The sequence below is a fragment of the Canis lupus genome, chromosome 4 (assembly GCF_003254725.2).
Source record: "Canis lupus dingo isolate Sandy chromosome 4, ASM325472v2, whole genome shotgun sequence".
Classification (NCBI taxonomy): domain Eukaryota; kingdom Metazoa; phylum Chordata; class Mammalia; order Carnivora; family Canidae; genus Canis; species Canis lupus.
Genome location: NC_064246.1, coordinates 59,338,978 through 59,358,035, shown reverse-complemented (window position 1 = coordinate 59,358,035; position 19,058 = coordinate 59,338,978). Strand labels below are relative to the sequence as shown.

Genomic DNA, 19,058 nt, shown 5'->3' with positions numbered 1-19,058 from the left:
CTACCTCTTTAAGAACTTTCTCTGGAGGGTCAACTCAGGGAAACTCCCCAGTTGTATGCAGACTCGTGTATGTGCATATATGTGCATTTTCCCGGGAAAAACATCCAGAGCTTTCATAGGAGGCTCAGAGGGGTCGTGACCCCTCCCGCCCCACCCCCCCCACCCCCAAGATTCTACCTTACGAGGGAACTGTTTGAAGTCAGGTTGCCCCCTCACCTCAAGCTGGTCACTGCGGAGGGCGCCGCCGGCCCGATGTGGCTGTGCGACACTGGCCCGGGGCCCCCCACCCCCCCACCCCCGCCGCCCCTCGGATCCCTTTTCTCCCCCTGAGAGATGGGGTCACGGGCGGTCCACGCGGCGGCCGGCGAGGACGATCCCACACCTGGCGCCGCCTCGGACGCTCGCCCAGGACGCGCCCCCGCGCCCCGCGCCCCGCGCCCCCACCCCGCGCCCCCACCCCTCCAGGCCCCGGCCCGTCCACCTCCCGCTTGGGGCGGCAATTTGTCTCCTTTTGAACCCCCCGCCCCCGACGGGTTTCCCCCTTTGATTCGCGGCCCTGAGGCTCCCCCCGCTTTGAAATGCAAACCCGCCCGGGCTGGGGCCGCGGGCGCCCGGAGCTATAAAAGGCCTGGGTGGGGCGGGCGCGGCGGCCGGGCCCGCGAGGCCAGGTGAGCAGTCTGCTCGTCGGGGCGGCCGGGCGGCGGCTGGGGGCGCAGCATGCGCGCGGGCCCCCGCGGCCACCATGTACGTGGGCTATGTGCTGGACAAGGACTCCCCGGCCTACCCCGGGCCCGCCAGGCCCGCGGGCCTCGGCCTGGGCCCGCAGGCCTACGGCCCCCCGCCTGCGCCCCCGGGACCCCCGCAGTACCCCGACTTCGCCGGCTACTCCCACGCGGAGCCGGCCCCCGCACCCTCCGCGGCCTGGAGCGCGCCCTTCTCGGCGCCCAAGGACGACTGGGCCGCCGCCTACGGCCCAGGCCCCGCGGCCCCCGCCGCCAGCCCGGCCCCGCTGGCATTCGGGCCCCCTCCGGACTTCAGCCCGGTGCCCGCGCCCCCTGGGCCCGGCCCCAGCCTCCTGGCGCAGCCCCTCGGCGGCCCGGGCGCCCCGTCCTCGCCCGGAGCGCAAAGGCGGACGCCCTACGAGTGGATGCGGCGCAGCGTGGCGGCCGGAGGCGGCGGTGGCAGCGGTAAGGACCCCTCCTCCCTCGCCCTGCGCCTCCGGACGCTTCCCCGGCACCGGCAGGTGCCAGGGCGAGGCCCAGCCGCCCCTGGCTGACCCCTGCCCCGGCCCGCGAGGGCGCCCGCTGGGCCTCCCTGACCACCGTGGCCCTGGAGTGCTGCTCGCCCAGCTCCCCCCTTCGGAATCCCAGGCTGCCAGCCTTGGTAAAGCACAGCCCGTCCCCTACAGAGAGGGATCGGAGGCCCGGAGACGTGAAGAAACGTGCCCGTGGTGGCCTGGCACGGCCTGAACTAGGACGCAGGTCCCCAGACTTACCCCAGGGCTCGTTAGCAACACTGGCCCCGGTCGTCATCCGTTGCTCCCAGCCCATCCCAACCCCGGAGTAAGCTGTGAACCCTCCCCAGGACGGGCGATGCCCTGATGGCGTGCACAGGCGGGCCCCCTGCCTTTCCAAGGCTCAGTATCCCCATGGGTACAGTGAATCGACTGGTGGCTCCTATCCTTTGGACCAGAAAAGAGCCCTCTGTGGTTAGATTGGGGTGGGGGGTCCATACCTTGCCATCCCAGGGCCCTCCCTGAACTCTTGACCCTGGGGGAGGGGAAAGCAGGAGCAGTTGGGAAGGTGGCTACTGTTTGGCTCCTGAGACTGTGAACCTCCTGCCCCCAGGCAGGCCTCTCTGATCCACCCTCTTCAAAGGCAGAGGAGGGGGCAGGACAAAGGGCCAGCTTTAATGAGGGGCGGACTGACCTCCTTTATAGGTCCCCCCTTTGTCATGTAACAGGCTGCGCCTTAGCTCGGTAGTGACTCCTGTTGGCCGGAAAGTGAACACGATACCCCATTGTCCCGACTGTGTCCGGCCTGTCCTGACAAAGGCCACCTGGCCTTAGGGGCGGGAAGTCGGCCTGCCCACCCTTTGATGTCTGTCCCCTCCCCCCTTCCCCCAGCTGGGAGGGAGCCTGGGACTTCCCCCACCTCCTCTCTCTCTCTTCACCCCCATGTCCCCTGCACACACTCCTCACTCCTGGGACAGATGCTGGGGAGATCTGGCTATAATCTGAGCACCTTCTTGGAAGTCCCAGGGACACAGAAGCTCCTATCTGCCTCTGGAGGCCTCTCATTTGTGTGACCTTGGCTAAACAGTAACAGCTAATCTTTAAGGACCACTTACTAATGAATGGACCAGGCACTGACCTAAGATCTTGCATTAATTCTCACAACATTATTGTAGGTACTATTATCATCCTCATTTTTAACTTGAAAAATCTGTGGCCTAGAGAGCTTAAATCCTTGCACGAGGCCATATGACGAGTAAATGGAATGGAGGTGGAGGTGGAGGCTGGGACTTGAACCCTGGCAGATTGACCACCAAGCCTGTGTTCTCATCCTCTCAACAGCAGCTTCTCTTAAATTAGTCATCTTTTCTGCATCTCAGTTTTACCACCTGTGACATGATAAGGAAGGGTCTTGTACTTTTCTTTAAGTTATAAAAGGACCCCTTTGGAAAATCTGGTGGAAAATACAAATCTCTCTAGAAAAAAAGTGTTGCCTAATTCAGCAGACAATTTTAGGGGTTCTAGAAGCTCCCTAAGGACTTCTCCATTAACCCCGGTTGAGAACCCTGCATTAGATTAAATGAGAGGAGGTGTCTGGGGCCACAGATTCCCCTGGGTTTTGTGTCTGTTCCCTGGAGAAGGAAGCCTGCTTTTCCTACTCCTCTATTCCACTTGCTGGTTCCTGCTCATCAGGCAACTTTGGAGATGGCAGGGTGGGTTCCAGATGGAGGAGGAGTTCCTCAGGAGCAAGGACGTGGAGACGGTGTGCCAGTGGGGATCAGAGGACTGGTGGGAGGCCTCGGGGGAGCTTTCAGGCTGTGTGATGTTGGGGACAGGAGTTGTGTTGAATTCCGCTCAGCCTCTGGTCTCAAAAGTCATTTGGAAACTGTTGTTCCTGGGCAGGTAGGGGCCTAGCAATAAGTCTGCCCAAAGGCAAAAAATTTTTCCTCCTTTACCCCCAGAAAGTAAAAAGAGGGAGAGCCAAGGGAAGTTTGCAGACTCCTAAGCAAAGTGGCTGCCCCAGAGACCCATTCTGCTGAGGACTCAGGATTGTCAGCTTTCTAGAAACTGGAAGCTGCTGCCTGTCTGCCCGGGGACATCTGACTCCAACCAGTGTTCCTGAGATGAAGCATAATTGGCAGAATCAGGATGGAGTTACAGACCCTCCCTGAGAGAGTCGGCCAGGCCGTGCCGCCTGCCCCCCCCCCGCCCCCACCAACACACACACCTTGGCCTCAGTTTCTCCTGGGCAGTGAAGATCCAGGGTGTCTAGGATATTGCCTGTGTAATGCTGTTGTCTGGGATGGCAAAGGGAAGGTGGGTACATGCCAACACCCACCCCCGCACCCCCTTCCCCCACAGCAAATGTTGCTGGCCACCTGGTCTTGTGGTACCAGGTTTTCTTGCCAGCCCCTTCTCTCCTGCATCTGAGCCTCTAGCACTCTAGAATACTTGAACTGGACATTTAGAGACCAAACGTACCATTGAGAACTAAAGCCCAGAGACTGTAAGAAGTGTTCTAATTTCACACAAGTGGAGGCTGAGCTGGGATAAATATTGGATGAGTCAGTTAAAATTTTTCCAATGGTTTCCCATTATATTTAGGGTGAGATCTATCCTCCCTGAAGTCTGCAAGACAGTAGAGCATCAGCACCTGGCCCCTGCCTGCCTCCCCAGCCTCGCCCCAGTCTCCCTAATCTCTCCTTGGTCACCAAGCTCTAGACACTCCAGCCTTCTTTTAGTTTCTCAGATGTGCCACATCCTGCTGCAGGTCTTGTGCATAGCATACCCTGTTCCCTCTTCCTGGAAACTCCTGTGTCCTAACTCTTTGCAGGCCTATCTTCTTCTCACCCTTCAGGTCTTAGCTTAATGGTCATCTCCTCTGAGAGGTCCTCCATGATTTCCCAAGGAAGGCTCCCCCTATACACATCGATAATCCTCACCATGTTTCCTTCAGAGCACCAACACTGATTTCAATTTACTCACTTATCTGTGTGTTTGCTATTTCCCCACCCACCCATCTACCAAAGTCCACCAAAGTAACACCCATGAGGTCCAGAGCCACATCCATTTGACCCATCACTACATTCCAGGCACCATCATAGTACATGACATTTAGTAGGGGCTTCTACATTTTGCTGAATAAATGAACAGGACAATGTGAGGAACAGTAAGACAACTGGGAGAAGAGGGAGAGATGAGATCTTGGCTTTGACATGTTTCTGAGGTCCCAGCCCTAGGGATAGGACCCACGACTGCTGAGCTGAGCAAGCTCATGCCAAGGTTGGAAGCCTGTCCCTCCTGGGATGGTACGCTCAATACTCAGCTGAGGAGCTGGCATAGCTGAGGCTGGGATGGGGACTATGACCCCGGTTTTATCCTAAGGAGGGACAGTGAGAACCAGAAAGATGAGGGAGAGGCTGTTGGGCTTCACTCCATCATCAAAATACTCACCACCCGAGTGATTGATTACTGCCACCCGGCTCAGGCCTGGATAGGAGAGGACTTTAAGGGGTTCTATTTTGTGGTCGTACCTGTTTGCACCTATAAATAGCAGTGTTTTCAGTAAGTCCAGCCCCTTCAGCTTTCTTTCTTTTTTTTTTTTTTTAAGATTTTATTTATTTATTCATGAGAGACACACAGAGAGAGAGAGAGAGAGAGAGAGAGGCAGAGACATAGGCAGAGGGAGAAGCAGGCTCTCCACAGGGAGCCTGATGCGGGATTCCATTCCAGGACCCTGGGATCACAACCTAAGCCAAAGGCAGACGTACAACCACTGAGCCACCCAGGTGCCCCCTGCCCCTTCAACTTTCAGATGGAGAAACTGAGGCCCAGGGAGGAGGAACCCTCCTCCTTCCCCACCCTCACATTCCAGACCCTCTCCCTTGGCCCCTTGCCATAGCCATCAGCTTGGCCTCTCACCTTCAGCCTCTCTCTGATGTCCCAACTGTCTTCACAACCATTACCAGATTTTCAAGGCACATCTCCTGCTCGAGAGCATTCCATGGCTCCCCAAGGCTGTGGAATCCCCGTTTTGTTATATGCCATTTCACTGCCATCAAATCCAGCCACATTTCTTTGGCATTCAGAGCCCTCTTGAGAACTGGCTCCAACCCACTATTGAAGCCAGTATCTAGTTCTAGATACAGAAGTACTTACTGGGGAGGCTAAGGGCCACTGCCTGGGAGCCTCGGGCCTGGGGCTGCATATCTGTGAGAAACTGCACAGCCTCAGGCAAGTTAACTTGGATCATTTCTCTGAGCCTCAGTTTCTTCCACTATAATGTTAGGATAACAATAGGATTGCACCTTGAAGCGATGGTGCCCATCAAGCCCAGCCCCTGTGCTTGGTACACAGTAGGTATGCAGTGCATCAAGTGCCCATGATCGTCTCTGCCCGTCCTTAGCAGGTGCACAGAAACATACACCTCACACTCCCTGCCTCTCCAGTCTGGGTCCCCCAACCTAAACTACCCTTCCTGCCCTATTCACCAGTTCAAATACTGCGCCAAGGCCACCACCTCTAGAAAACCCTCCTGGATTCCCTCCCCTCCAAGCAACTTATTTTAGCAACTCTTTTTTTTTTTTTTTTTTTTTTTTTAATTCATGAGAGACACAGAGAGGCAGAGGGAGAAGCAGGCTCCATGCAGGGAGCCCGATGTGGGACTCAATCCTGGGTCTCTAGGACCACACCCCTAGCCGAAGGCAGACGCCCAACCGCTGAGCCACCCAGGCGTCCCTTATTTTGACAACCTTCACCACTCTTGTTTATCACTTCCATCTACCTCAAGGACTAGTGGTCAGCCCCATCCTTCTCACCAGGCCTTGCGCCAAGTGATAAAGCTGGTAACCGTGGCATTGGTTTGAGTCCTTACCGCGTACCAGGCGGTGTGCCAAGAACTTTGCATGGGTTTTCTCACTCAAGCTTCAGAACAACGCTAAGAGGTGTGAGGATCTATTATTAGTCTCATTTTACAGATAAAGTTAATGAGGCTTAGAGAGGGTAAGGTGACTGCCCAAGCTCACACAGCTAGGATGGGCCCCACAGGGTTCAAACCCAGACTCTACAGCCTAAGTGGAATCTATCAAATAAAGTAACACACGAAGCAGCCCCAGACCCCTCCCTCTGTGCGTCCCAGCCCAGGTGGGGAAAGGAGGCCGGTTGGAAAGCTGGGAGAAGCTGATGGGGGATGGTGGGCACAGCAGGGGCCAGGCTGTTCAAAACTGGTTCTCCAGGCGAAGCTGTGTTTGACACCTCGTCTCTCAGATGTAGCTGGGAAGGGGAATGACCCAGTTAGAAGGTGGCAGAAGGCTTTTTTTGGTTGGGTGTTTTTTTTTTTTCCCCCAGCTTTGGCAGATACTGCTGCTGAGAGCTTAGGGAATCATTGTGAAGGTTCAAAACAGCTTTGTTAGTAGCAGGGTCTGACTTGTCAGTAGGACGTTATCTTACTGGGCTGGCCCTCCAGTGTCCGTCCTGGAGCTCCTGAGATTTGGAAATAATGTTTGCATCTGGAGTCCACATGGGCTAACCTGCTGAACCCTCCCCATGCCACACTCGACCCTCAAGCTTGTAGGGGTGCATAGGTCCCTCTGCATCAACACAGAGAGCAAGATTGATGCTCCAAGCTCAACATCTTCCAGTGACTTCCCATTGCTCTTGAAATCAAATGCAAACCCTTGACCCCAGAGCTCAGAGCTCTGCTGGTCTCTCCGGGCTCACCGCATGCCTCTCTCATTCATTCATTCATTCATTCAGGCGGGCAGAGGATTCTGGCCAGAACAAGGCAGGGTCCTCTCAGGGAGCTGCCCCTTACTCTGCTACTCTCTGCCACAGGGCCTTTACACATGCTGTTCTCTTTTCCTGGAACATCCCTCTCATTGTTGGCGCAGAAACCTCCTGGACCTTCAGGTCTCGACTTAAATGTTGCCTCCTGCAGGAGACCTCTATCAAGCTAATTGGAGTAGATCCCTCCCCATCCTCCACCCCTGCCATTTAATATAGCTCTCAACTCTAGGTTTACTTTCCTTCATACTAATCCCAGCTTGTAATTATTTTGTTAGTTTGTTTTTAATCTGACCCTCTCCAGGAGAGAGGGGAATGAACTATTTAACAAATAAATTATGAGCACGAACCAGATCTACTGAATACTCAGCTCCTGTTCAGCATTTTCTCAAATGCAGGTATTTCTGCCCCCCAGAATTGTACATCTCTACATTAGATTTGTGGCTTTGACTAAGGCTCTGGGAGGATGGCCCTCTGGAGGTTGAGCTGACCAGCTGATGAATTGGCTGTGGGAGCGGGAAATGCCATCTGGGCTTTTGGCCCAAGCATTGGGAGGGTGGTGGCCATTTACTTAAGTAAAGCCCCACCAGGAAGCAGTAAGCTTGTGTTAGATGTTCCAAAGGATTTGTCGAGCACTCGCTGTGTGTCAGGCACTGTTGTGGGATGGGGTGAGCAAGATGGCATGGTCCCTACCAGGACCTACCCTCACAGAGCTGACCAGGAGCAAGGCACTGAGGGAAGGGGATTTGCAAAGGTCACCCAGTGAACTAGGAGAGGGCTGGGGTCCAGAGACCCTCCCTGCACCACACCCAGAACATGAGACCTCGGGAGCACGGCCTGAAGACGATTGGGCAGGGACTTGACTTCCAGCCTGCAGGGGGATGACCTAGGTAGGGAAAGGCTAGAACCTGCCCCCTACGAAAAGCTCAGAGGGGCCTCAAGCTGTTCAGGCCAGGGGAGTGGGGGACACTTAAAGGAATGCAGTTGCTGTTTGCTAGTCTTAGAGGGGCTGTTCTGGGCCAAGAGCCTTATTTTTTTGGTGCTCCTATGACAAAATCCAAGTGGGTAGTAGATGCAAGGCCCTTTACAGAGGGTACAAGCCCAGGTGGGTTAGGATGCTTGCTGTGCAGCTGTGGGCATCTGGCCCGGGGTAGGAGTTTGGTCTAGAAGGGTTGTCCAGTAGAACTTTCTGTGATGGTGGAAATGCTCACTATCTGTTCTGTTCAGTATGCTAACCACTAGTGGCATGGGTCTCTCTAACATTTGAAAGATGGTTCATGTTACTGAAGAGCTGAATTCTTAATTCTGTTTAGTTAATTTAAGTTTAAGCAGCCACGTGTGGCAAGTAGCTGTCACATGGGATGGTGCAGGACAATCCCTCTGGAGAGTTCCTAGAATGGTAGGTAATCTGTTCCCTTTGGGTTCCTTATTTTCCACCAAGGAGCCTCTCTGGCCTCTTCTGTCTCTATGGTCATCTCCATCTCCATCATTGACTAGTTTTTATTCATAATTACCTTGTTCAGTAGGTTCTCACCCCTCATCTCTGCGATTACAGTGTATTGAGGAGGAGTTCCTGTTCTCAGTTTGCAGATTAATACACTGGGATCCAGAGAGGGGCAGTGATTTGCCTGGGTTCACACCACTGGCATGTGGCCAGACTGGGGGAGAACAGACAGGTCTACCCAATCTTGAAGTTTCTGTCCTCTTTGCTGCCTCCCCCAGCCAAGCCAGACCCAGACCATGGGCCTCCATGGAGAAGCCATGGCAGGGGACAAGGCCAAGGTGGCCTGGGAGGAGAGGGACAGTGCCTGCTGGTGCTGTGACTGGAAAGGAGGGCTGCAGTGGAAGGAGAAGCCTGCCTAAAGCTGCAGGACCTCTGCACCAAAGCCAGCCTCTCCCCCCTGCTCCAGGGCTTGATTGAGGAACCGGGATGGAGCAGCCTGCGACCGGTAGCTCAGCAGGAACTAGGACCCCATCAGGGCCCAGCAGACAGCCTCATGGCCCAGGAAGGGAAATCCATTCATCATCTGACAGGCGGGTCAGGCCTGCTGCAGCAGAGGTCCCACCCCTGCCAGTGCGATGAGGAATCAGGCCCAAACTGAACATCTCAAGTCCAGCCAGTGGCCGCTCCCAGGCCAGTGTGTTCCTTGCCCTGCGCTCCCTATCGGGCGGCATTCCTCCCTCTCCCCAGGGACTCCTCCAACATCCCCTGCTGCAAATAGCTCAGCTCTCCTTGACATCCCCTTAGCTCTTTGCCCTTTACGAACTGCTTTCACGTCCAGAGCCTGAAGAAGTTCAGTCTCCTGGCAAGTCCTTTAGCTAAGGATGGTCAGGCCTGGGCCCAGCCCCTAAGAGGAGGGCTTGGAGCTACACAGAATTTTAGGATCTGCAGGCCCTCGGAGCTGACCCTCTTCTGATGCACAGGAAAAACTGAGGCCCAGAGAGGAGAAGGGGCTTATTCAGGACCACACAGATGGCACAGAACTGGAACCAAGACCAAGCTAGTGGTTCAGGATTCCTCCCCACCCCCCTCACCCCCCCCCCCCCCCACGTGCTATGAAAGAAGGCAGGAGGGCAGCCCCGGTGGCGCAGCGGTTTGGCGCCGCCTGCAGCCGGGGGTGTGATCCTGGAGACCCAGGATCGAGTCCCGCATCGGGCTCCTTGCATGGAACCTGCTTCTCTCTCTGCCTGTGTCTCTGCCTCTCTCTCTCTCTCTCTCTGTGTCTCTCTCATGAATAAGTAAATAAAATCTTAAAAAAAAAAAAAGAAAAGAAAGAAAGATGGCAGGAGAGCCAGGTGCGGTGGATCGGAGGTGGAGTATTTTTACCTTAACAAGCTTTACTTGTTAAACTTAACACACACTCATGTGTGCATACTGTGTGTGTGTTTGTGTGTTGGGGAGGATCGTGATGCACAGCCAGGGTGGGGCTGGACCACACAGAGAGGGGGCATGGTGGGTTGTGGTGGTGGTGGTGGGGATTGGTGTTCCAGGCCCTGAGGGCCAGAACTGGCAGTGTCATCCCCCAGGGCCACAAACCCAGCAGTAGGAAGAGGGCAAAGGAAGTGCTGACCCAGAGGCCATGTGATTTTCCTGGAGCCACCCACCCCGCCCTGGGGGCAGAGGCTGAACCCTGTCCTCGCCTGGCCCAGGCTGTCTGGGGAGGCCCTACCGCAGGCCATTGCACGGCTCCTGCTCCCTATCCTCCAGCTGGGCAGGCCCGGTATCTAGGCTTTCAGACAGGGAAATCAGTCTCAGAATTCTTTCAGCAAGAATAACAAACACAACCAGAGAATCAACAAACATTGGGAGCTTCGTGTTTCCAAATTGGAAGAGACCTTATAAATAAACAGTCTCATCCAACACATCACCCATTGCGCAGATCCATTTCCCAGCCTTTCTACCACATGGCTGCCCCACCACTGTTGGAGATGAATGAGACTCCCCATCCTTGCACACCTACTAAGTGCCAGGTGCTGTGCTAGGTGTCATCTATTTTTCTAAAATGATCCACCTGGTGGTTGGAGGTAATTATGGGAGACCTCACACTGTGTGATAGGTTCTAGTGTTGTTCCTGAGGCTGGGCAGACCTGAGTTTAAATCCCAGCTACAAGGTGTGTGGACCTGTCTGAGCATCAGCCTGTTTATCTGTAAATGGTGATTACAGTTGCACAGCTTCGTAGGTATTGAGAGATGTATACAAGTGCCTGCCACATGGACATGTTGGCCATTATTAGAATAATAGTTATCCCCATTTTATAGATACAGAGACTGAAGCTTAGAAAGGTGAGGTGACTAGTCCTGATGAGCCAGCCAGTGAGAAGCCGTACTGCACAATCCCCGAGGTCGGTTTGCCCAAACAACCACATGTCAGGGTCACCTGAGAGCTATTCAAGTAGCAAATCCCTGAGTCTCATTTTAGCCCCACCGAATCTGAATTTCTGGTCTAGAATTTGTGTTTTTAAAAAGCTTCCCAGGACCTCCACTGTGTATGCTTTAGGAGATGGGGAATGTGCTACCTTCACAGCAGCCTAATGCATACGGATGGGCCATTCCTCGTATCCCAAAGCCAGAGTGAAGAGAAAGCCTCTCATTTGGGTGAGTTACCCAAGGGTCTTCCCTACTGCCCTCACCACCGAAGAGCTGGAGGGGGCCCCCCACCCACTCTCCTCCCCACTTGTACTGGCATCTGGCCCAGAGGGTTATTCATTAGGTGGCTGGGAGCGGCTGGCCCCCATCAGACACCTGTTGTAGGAGCCCAGACTTCCCCGTCTGCCCCAGCGTCCCAGGCGCCTGTAAATCATTCATCCTGGGGCCCTCTCCCTTACCTGCTGCTCTCACGCACCTCTCTGACCTTTCCCTCCTAGGCTCCTGGGGTGGCACAGGTGCTCACAGGAGGGGGAAGGGAGGGCGGCTTGGGGCAGTTGGGACTCTGGCTCAAAGCCGGCACTGGAGCCCAGGGCTCCTGACTGTCATTACAAATAGAAATTTGTTATTTGTGGCTCAGTCGGATAAGCATCCAACTCTTGATTTGGGCTCAGGACCAGGGTTGTGAGATCGAGCCCCCCTTGGGGTTCTGTGCTGAGCATGGAGCCTGCTCTCTCACTCTCTCTTTTAAAAGAAGTAATTATAAAAAATGCAAATTCATATCATACATGGTAAGAAAAAAGAGAGAGAGAAAGAGGAAGGAAGGAAAGAAGGAAGGAAGGAAGGAAGGAAGGAAGGAAGGAAGGAAGGAAGGAAGGAAGGAAGGAAGGAAGGACCATCCCAAAGACTCTCACTTACCTATGGCCTCCATCCTCCCCAGAGGCTTATTGGTTTGTATATTCTTTCAGAAAGAACTCTACAGGTACACAGACGTATGAGCTTGTGTGTGTGTGTGTGTGTGTGTGTGTGTGTGTGTATCCCCCACTGTTATACAAAAACAGTAACATACAATTCACAGCATTCTAGGTCTTCCTTTTTTTTTTCTTTAACTCAATGTATCTAGAAATTGCTCCATATTTAGTGGCTACATAATGTTGCTCTCCATGGATGTCCCATCTCTTATTTAACAAGTATCCTACTTGTAGACATGTACATTGCTTTTAGTCTTGTGCCTTTTGAAACTCCTATGGCTTTGGACATTTTTCCATGAGATCAATTCCTCGAAGTGGGGTTATTGGGTCAAAGGGTACGTGCATATTATTTTATTTAAAGATTTTATTTATTCATGAGAGACACAGAAAGAGAAAGAGGCAGAGACACAGGCAGAGGGAGAAGCAGGCTCCATGCAGGGAGCCCGATGTGGGACTCGATCCTGGGACTCGATCCTGGGACTCGATCCTGGGACTCCAGGATCACACCCCGGGGCTGAAGGCAGGAGCTAAACTGCTGAGCCACCGGGGCTGCCCGGTATGTGCATATTGCCCGGTATGTGCATATTAAATGAGGCTAGATGTTACCAAGCTGGGCTCCAAGGAGGATGTTGGCAATTATTCCTCCCTGGACAGCATGTGGGATTCCTTGGTTCCTGGGCCACAGCGTGATACCAAATGTTTTGTTCTTTGGCAGAGCCGTTTTCTCTGCAATAAAATGGTGTGATTTGAGAGCTGCACCGGAGCCCACCAGCCCATCTCCTGGGCCCAGAGAGGAGGTGACAGGGCCTGAGGGCTGGGTCTTCCCTGGCAGCTTCACTAGAACAGAGAAATAACTGCAGCTAGAGCCCTATCTCCTGTCTAGTCCCTCGCTCCTCAAATCCGGGAGGAGTCAGGCTATAGTTTGGGTCACCTGAGCCCAGGGTTTATGACACTACCAGGCAGGATGGCCCTCAGCAAGGATGCCTTTTTTTTTTTTTTTCTTTCTTTCTTTCTTTCTTTCTTTCTTTCTTTCTTTCTTTCTTTCTTTCTTTCTTTCTTTCTTTCTTTCTTCTTTTTCCTTTTTTTTCATTCTTTCTTCTTTCTTTCTTCAAGATTTTATTGATCTATTCATGAGAGACACAGAGAGAGAGGCAGAGACAGACACAGGCAAAGGGAGAAGCAGGCTCCCTGTGGGGAGCCTGATGTGGGACTCAATCCCCGAACCCTTGGATCACTCCCTGAGCTGAAGGCAGACGCTCAACCACTGAGCCACCCAGATACCCCAGGATGGCCCCTTTCTGAGCCCCAGATTCCCCATCTGTGGAGACAGGTGTGATGGATCCCCACTTACTCATCAGAAGGGATGGGAGTGAGCACTGCATGCCGGAGGAAAAAGGTATCTTGTAAGTGCTACTTGTGACCTCTCAGGCTGTTTGGGTGGGGAGGGAGCCTCAACCCCCCCCCCCCCACTTCAGGCTGTAATATTCTGGACATTTTCAAGGGTCCACCCTGCCTGTGGACCATCTAGCCCCAGCCTGGAGCTCTCGGGGGGCATGGCAGGGGGTGGGTGCGGGTCTGCCCTCACCATGATCTGGTCCCTCACTTCCAAGAAGTACAAGAAGACAGGTTGCTTACTGTTTGAGCTTCTGTTGCAAAGGCTTACGGGGCTTCTTGAGGGAGTTCTCTGGACCCTAAGCCTGACAGGGTCAATAAAGAGTTGTGCCAAGAGTGGAGAGTAGGAACTCTAGACCAGGTGGCATGGCCTCGGGCAAGTCCATGTTTGCCCAGGGCTTCAGTGACCCTGGTTACACAAGGAGGGCAGATTGAAAGGACTTACAAGTCCTAACCTGGACCTCCAGCAGCTGTATTACCTGCCTGAACCTTGGTCTCTTCATCTATGACATAGGAGGAGACTAAACTGAGCCCTTCCCGCTTTAGCCCAGTGAAGATTCAGAGCTCTGCTGGGCTCTGGGGGTGGCGCATTAGGCAGAACTGTTTTTGAGTCGGCGTTGAATTTTCTAGGCCAAGGAAGAGCCCATCTGGAGCCAAGGCCTCAGCAGCCACTCCCTTGTCCCTTTCCTGGGCCAGGCCTGGCCGAGGGCCGAGGTTGTCCCGTGCTACATCGGGTGGTGGGCTGAGGTCAGTGGATATCGAAGCGTCCACTGCAGTTCTGCTGCTCTGGCAGGAAACCCAAGGAAAAAAGCCCAGAAACATCTGTTGTCTCCCATTTTCTGCAAAACCATTTGGCTCTTGGGGAGCCCAGTGACTGTCCTGCCAAGCTGCGTGGGCTTGGTAATAGGGCGGGAGCTGGAAGAGGGGTGGGTGGTTAGCACAGGGGTGCTGAGGGACGAGCAAAGCCAGAGCTGTGGCCCTGGGAGGTCAAGGCCAGGCTGTGTGGGGGCAAGTGGCTGAGGTGGAACAGGTCCATGGTTACTTCGAGACCCACCATGCCCTGGTGGGACATGTGTAGGTCTGCAAGTGCTTGCGTGTACTTCCTATTTATAGCCAAGCGCTCAGCTTCTTACGAAGGAAACTGGTGTTTAGTCAGGCCCCCGCACCAGCCCGGGCCAAGCATGACTTTAATATTCTCTCCAGGCAGACCTCTGATCGCAGCCCCACAGAGAGCCCTGACATTCACCCCAGCTGGTCCTCAAATCCCACTCCTGGCCTCAGGCTGAGCCCTGTAGAGAAGCCAAGCCACCGCCTTCACTCTCCTGGGTTATTGCAGGCCTATCTGTGCTTCCTCCTTCTTGCCAGTCTATCCTCCATGCAACAGCCAGAGTCATATTAAAACCTACATCAGATCTGCTGTCTCCTGGGCTCAGAAGCCTGCAATGGCTCCCCTCCCAGACAGAGTAAAACCCAGAGTCCTTTCAGTGGCTGACAAGGCTCTGGATGACCTGCCCCTCTGTCCTTGCTCACTGCACTGTGAGCTACACCTTGCTACACCAGCCCCCTTACTGTCCCCCACACATGTCAGATGTCAGGCATGCTCCCAACCACAGGGCATTTGAACTTACTGTTCCCTGCACCCAGAGCCCTCTTCCCCAGATACCTGCATGACTCCTTCTCTCACCTCCTTTAGATCTTTGCTTAAATTCTCCTTCTCAGTGAGACCTTCTCAGACTACTCTATTTATTTTTTATTTTTTTTTATTTTTTTTTTTTTTCAGACTACTCTATTTAAATTCATATGCTGTCTCCTCCCCAAATTCCTAGTCCTCTCTTCTTGGCTACTTCTTCTCAGGAATACTTATCAATTAACATCAAATACTCAGCATTAACATATCAAATTATTTTGATCTATCTCCTCCCCTAGAAGGTAATTTCACTGCGAGTAGGGATTTTTTTTTTCTTTTTCTTTTTTTTTTTTTTTTAGTTTTGCTCACTGGTGTACTCCAGTACACCCCAGTCACTGGCCCGCAGCAGGAGCTCAGTAAATATTTGAAGCCTGATCCTGACTCACTGCTCTGTACTCTCAGAGAGGCAGTGATGTGGATGGCTCTGGGCAGACGGCTGCAACTCCAGTTTGGGGCTTGGTGTCCAGGGCTGAGGCCTTTTGAGGTACCTGCCAGCTCCTTGAGGCCAAAAGAAGTCTCCGTTCTTTCTGTTTGGTTTTGGGGCCAGCAGCTGCCAGGCATTTGACGGGAAGTAAAGAGCACCCACCCCAGGATGGTGCAGTAAACTTCCACCTCTGTCTGTGGTGGCTCTTCCCCACTCTCCTCTGCACTGGAGGGAGGAGCTGCTGGCTTGTCATTAGTCTCAATCTGCCCAGGTCCGTCAGGTGTCCCCCTATATCTCTGGTGTTAGTACTGGTGGTCTCAGGATCCTGAATCAGAACCACCTTGGGAACTTGTGAAAAATGCAGATGCTAGGGGCACCTGGGTGGCTCAGTTGGTCATGTTCTCAGGTTCCTGGGATTGACTGCGCCCCACATCAGGCTCCGTGTTCAGTGGTGAGCCTGCTTTCCCTTCTCCCTCTGTCCCTACGTTCTCTCTCTCTCTCTCTCTCTAATAAAGAAAATCTTTTTTAAAAAATGCAAATTCTAGGGGCCTGGCTGGCCCAGTCGGTTGAGCATGCAACTGTTGATCTCCGGGTTGTGAATTCTAGCCCTAACCTTGGGTGTAAAGGTTGTTTAAAAAATAAATAAATAGGGAAGCCTGGGTGGCTCAGCAGTTGAGCATCTGCCCTTGGCCCAAGGCGTGATCCCGCGCGCAGTCCAGGATCAAGCCCCACATCAGGCTCCTTGCAGGGAGTCTGCTTCTCCCTCAGCCTATGTCTCTGCCTCTCTCTCTTGCTGTGTCTCTCATGAATAAATAAAATAAAAATCTTTAAAAAAATATTAATTAATTAATTAATTAATGTAAAAAATCTCAAAAAGAAAATAAAATACCAATTCTACCCCCCAGGCTTTCTAATTCACAGAATCAGGGAATGCCCTAGACGCTGTGTTTTTCATGAGCTTCCCAAGTGTCTGTTGTGTTGGAAGCTGCTGGGAGAAAGCTGGTGGAACTGGCCATCAGAGTAGAGCGGTGGGTCAGGGGAGCTGGAGTTAATCCCTGCCTCTTCCAGCAGCTTGCTGTGGAACTCCGGGCAAATTGCTTCTCATCCCTGAGCCTTGTGCCTCCCCAAGTGGGCATGAGAGCAGTGCTTGCCTGTCAGGTTGATGGCCTCCAAGCCTGACCCTGGGGAGTGATTGTTACCCCAGGGCTGGATGTGCATCCCTCCCCACCTCAGGGTCCTCCTTCGGGGGCCTGGATTGCTTCCTCCCTGGAGCCCTGTTTGAGTTTTGCAGGCCCCCACCCTCACCCACTCCCCTCTCCTCCTGGCCCCTCTGCTTCTCAGGTAAGACCCGGACCAAGGACAAGTACCGCGTGGTCTACACTGACCACCAGCGCCTGGAGCTGGAAAAGGAGTTCCACTATAGCCGTTATATCACCATCCGGCGGAAGTCAGAGCTTGCTGCCAATCTGGGGCTCACTGAACGGCAGGTGCGTGGGTCCCCCCACCTTAACCACAGAAGCAGTACCAGAAGTCTGGCCTTCAGGGTGTTTGCAGATTAGAGACTCAGTCAAGGGAGGAGCACAGAGAGGTTGGATCTGCCGACCATGTCACACAGCACAGCAGAAACTGAGCTGCTGCCCAATCCTCACCACTTGCAATGAAACCCAATATCCCTGACCCCCAGGAGGGGGACAGGGGATCTGATTAGCTATGGGCTGCAGCAGTGATGATGACTACTGTTTAAATCCCAAGGAGGGAGGAGGTTGCAGTCTTCCTGGTGGAGGGGTGTTAGAGCATGGACTTACAAACGGGGACAGAGAAGGTTACGGCGAGAGTTGTCTCTAGGGTCGGGGACAGGTTCTAGAAGGGAGGACCTGAAGGTTCAGCGGCCATGAAGAGTCTGGGTGGTGGCGCAGCAGGGAGCCCATAGACCCCACCTGGAGAGAGAAGAGCCCAGCTGCCCTTCCTCTCTTCCTCTTGCTCTGCCGTTTGGTCCCCCACCAGCTGGCCCATCTCTGCTCTCCCCACCATAGGTGAAGATCTGGTTCCAAAATCGGCGGGCAAAGGAGCGCAAAGTGAACAAGAAGAAGCAGCAGCAGCAGCACCCGCCGCCCCCCCCTCCAGCCCATGAAGTCACCGCCGCCACAGCTGGGCCACCCCTGGGGGGCCTGTGCCCCAGCTCTGCTAGCCTCCTGGGGGCCTCCTCCCCAATGCCGGTCAAGGAGGAGTATCTGCCATAGCCTCCTGCCCAGCCTCGTGGGCTGGGGGGCCTGGGGACTCAGATGCTGGCCATGTGGATCCTGTTAAGGCCTAGGAGGCCTGGTCTGAGTCCCAGCCCTGCCACTGACTTTCGGAATGACCTTGGACCAGCTGCCCTACCCAGTCCCTGCATCCCTGTGGCCCATCTGTGTCTTGAGCCTGCGGGATAAGGACCTCTCCAGCTCCTAGGGGATAAGGAAGCCCAGGGTGGGAGGTCTCAGTCCCTAGAGGGCTAGGTGAGGGGCCCTAAGTCCCCATGCCCCACCGCGTTCTCCATGGGTTCAAGGGTGGGAGGCTGCTGGAGGGCCTGGACTGATTCAGGAGAAAGGAGCCAGAGCTGAGAGAAGACGGAATGCTTGCAGTCCATGACCCGAGGGGAAGGGACATGGTCAGCTCCCACCTGCCTCTTCCTGGGCCTCACCTCCAGCTGCCCACCCCCCGCCCGCCCGCCCCATCACAAATTGGCCTGACCCCTCTCCAGGCTGGATGCAAAGCACAAAGCCCACAAGACTGGGCCAGAGCAAGCAGCTCTGGTGACCATCCGCTCTGGCTTGCGGAGCCATATCCCCCCGCTGGCATTCTCAGTGGGGCTTCCAGATGCGGAGAGGCAGAGGGGGCCAGAGGGCGGGGGCCGCCTGCCTAGTTTCTGCTGCCCCACAAGGCTGTCACTTAGGGCCCAGGCCTCAGGGAGTCCCCGGGGGACTTTCTCTGGACCAAGCAGAGCTCACAGCTGGGCACATGTTGTATGTACATAGAGTGGAATCTCTTGGATCAGCTTCAAGAATAAATTTTTTTTCTCTTGAAAAAACAAGTATAAAATTCATTATACACAGCATTAAAGGAAGATGCTAAAGAGGTATAAACCGTCCTCACCCTGCTCTAATAATTGCATAGTCCCCTCTAGTCTCTGTAGGTCTCCAGCAAGGTCACCTTTAAAATCTGTTTGGAAGATCAAAACAGGACATGGTTAGAGAAAGTCTATGAGACTATGCAAAATTGAAAATCCATTTTGTAAGCAGAATCATCAGACCCAATATATCAGGTTTTTAAAAAATTTCCAAGCACTTTCAGCTCACAGTTTTCACTCAACAGCTGATATTCATTGGACACCCCCATGTGCTAGGCATGGCCAAGCCAAGGGAATGCACAGTCCTTGCCCCACAAGAGTTCTCGGTCGGAGTGATGCTCTGGGCATCAAAGGAACAGAGCATCTGGTGAGCCCAGAGTGGGCTCCCAGCTTATGCCAGAAGGTCTGGAAGGCTTCCCGGAGGACGTGATGTTTGGATTGAGGCCTAAAGGTCCTGTCAGGAACGGTAAAGAATATGAACAATATGAACTTAGAGTATAATTTTTAAAAACTCCTAAGAAAAGCTACTGTTCTCAACTCCCTCCCAGAGGTGGGCAGGAATCTGCCACCTGGGGCCTTTGCTCCCTAGAAGCCTCTG

The 19,058-nt window shown here is 53.8% G+C and overlaps 1 protein-coding gene across 1 annotated transcript; it reads left to right on the top strand.

The window, feature by feature from the left end:
• The first annotated feature begins 663 nt into the window (after positions 1–663).
• On the top strand, positions 664–18,418 carry CDX1 (caudal type homeobox 1). Its single transcript, XM_025434891.3, has 3 exons — positions 664–1,187; positions 16,696–16,841; positions 17,388–18,418. The coding sequence occupies exons 1-3, from the start codon at positions 743–745 to the stop codon at positions 17,592–17,594; spliced, it is 798 nt and encodes a 265-aa protein (XP_025290676.1). The 5' UTR covers positions 664–742; the 3' UTR covers positions 17,595–18,418.
• Positions 18,419–19,058: the final 640 nt, after the last annotated feature.

Bases quoted from the DNA above. Each gene is read 5' to 3' on its own strand.
- CDX1 (XM_025434891.3), top strand. From the start codon at position 743: ATGTACGTGGGCTATGTGCTGGACAAGGACTCCCCGGCCTACCCCGGG. The intron at 1,188-16,695 runs GTAAGGACCCCT...TCTGCTTCTCAG, and splicing joins CGGAGGCGGCGGTGGCAGCG to GTAAGACCCGGACCAAGGAC. The intron at 16,842-17,387 runs GTGCGTGGGTCC...TCCCCACCATAG, and splicing joins TGGGGCTCACTGAACGGCAG to GTGAAGATCTGGTTCCAAAA.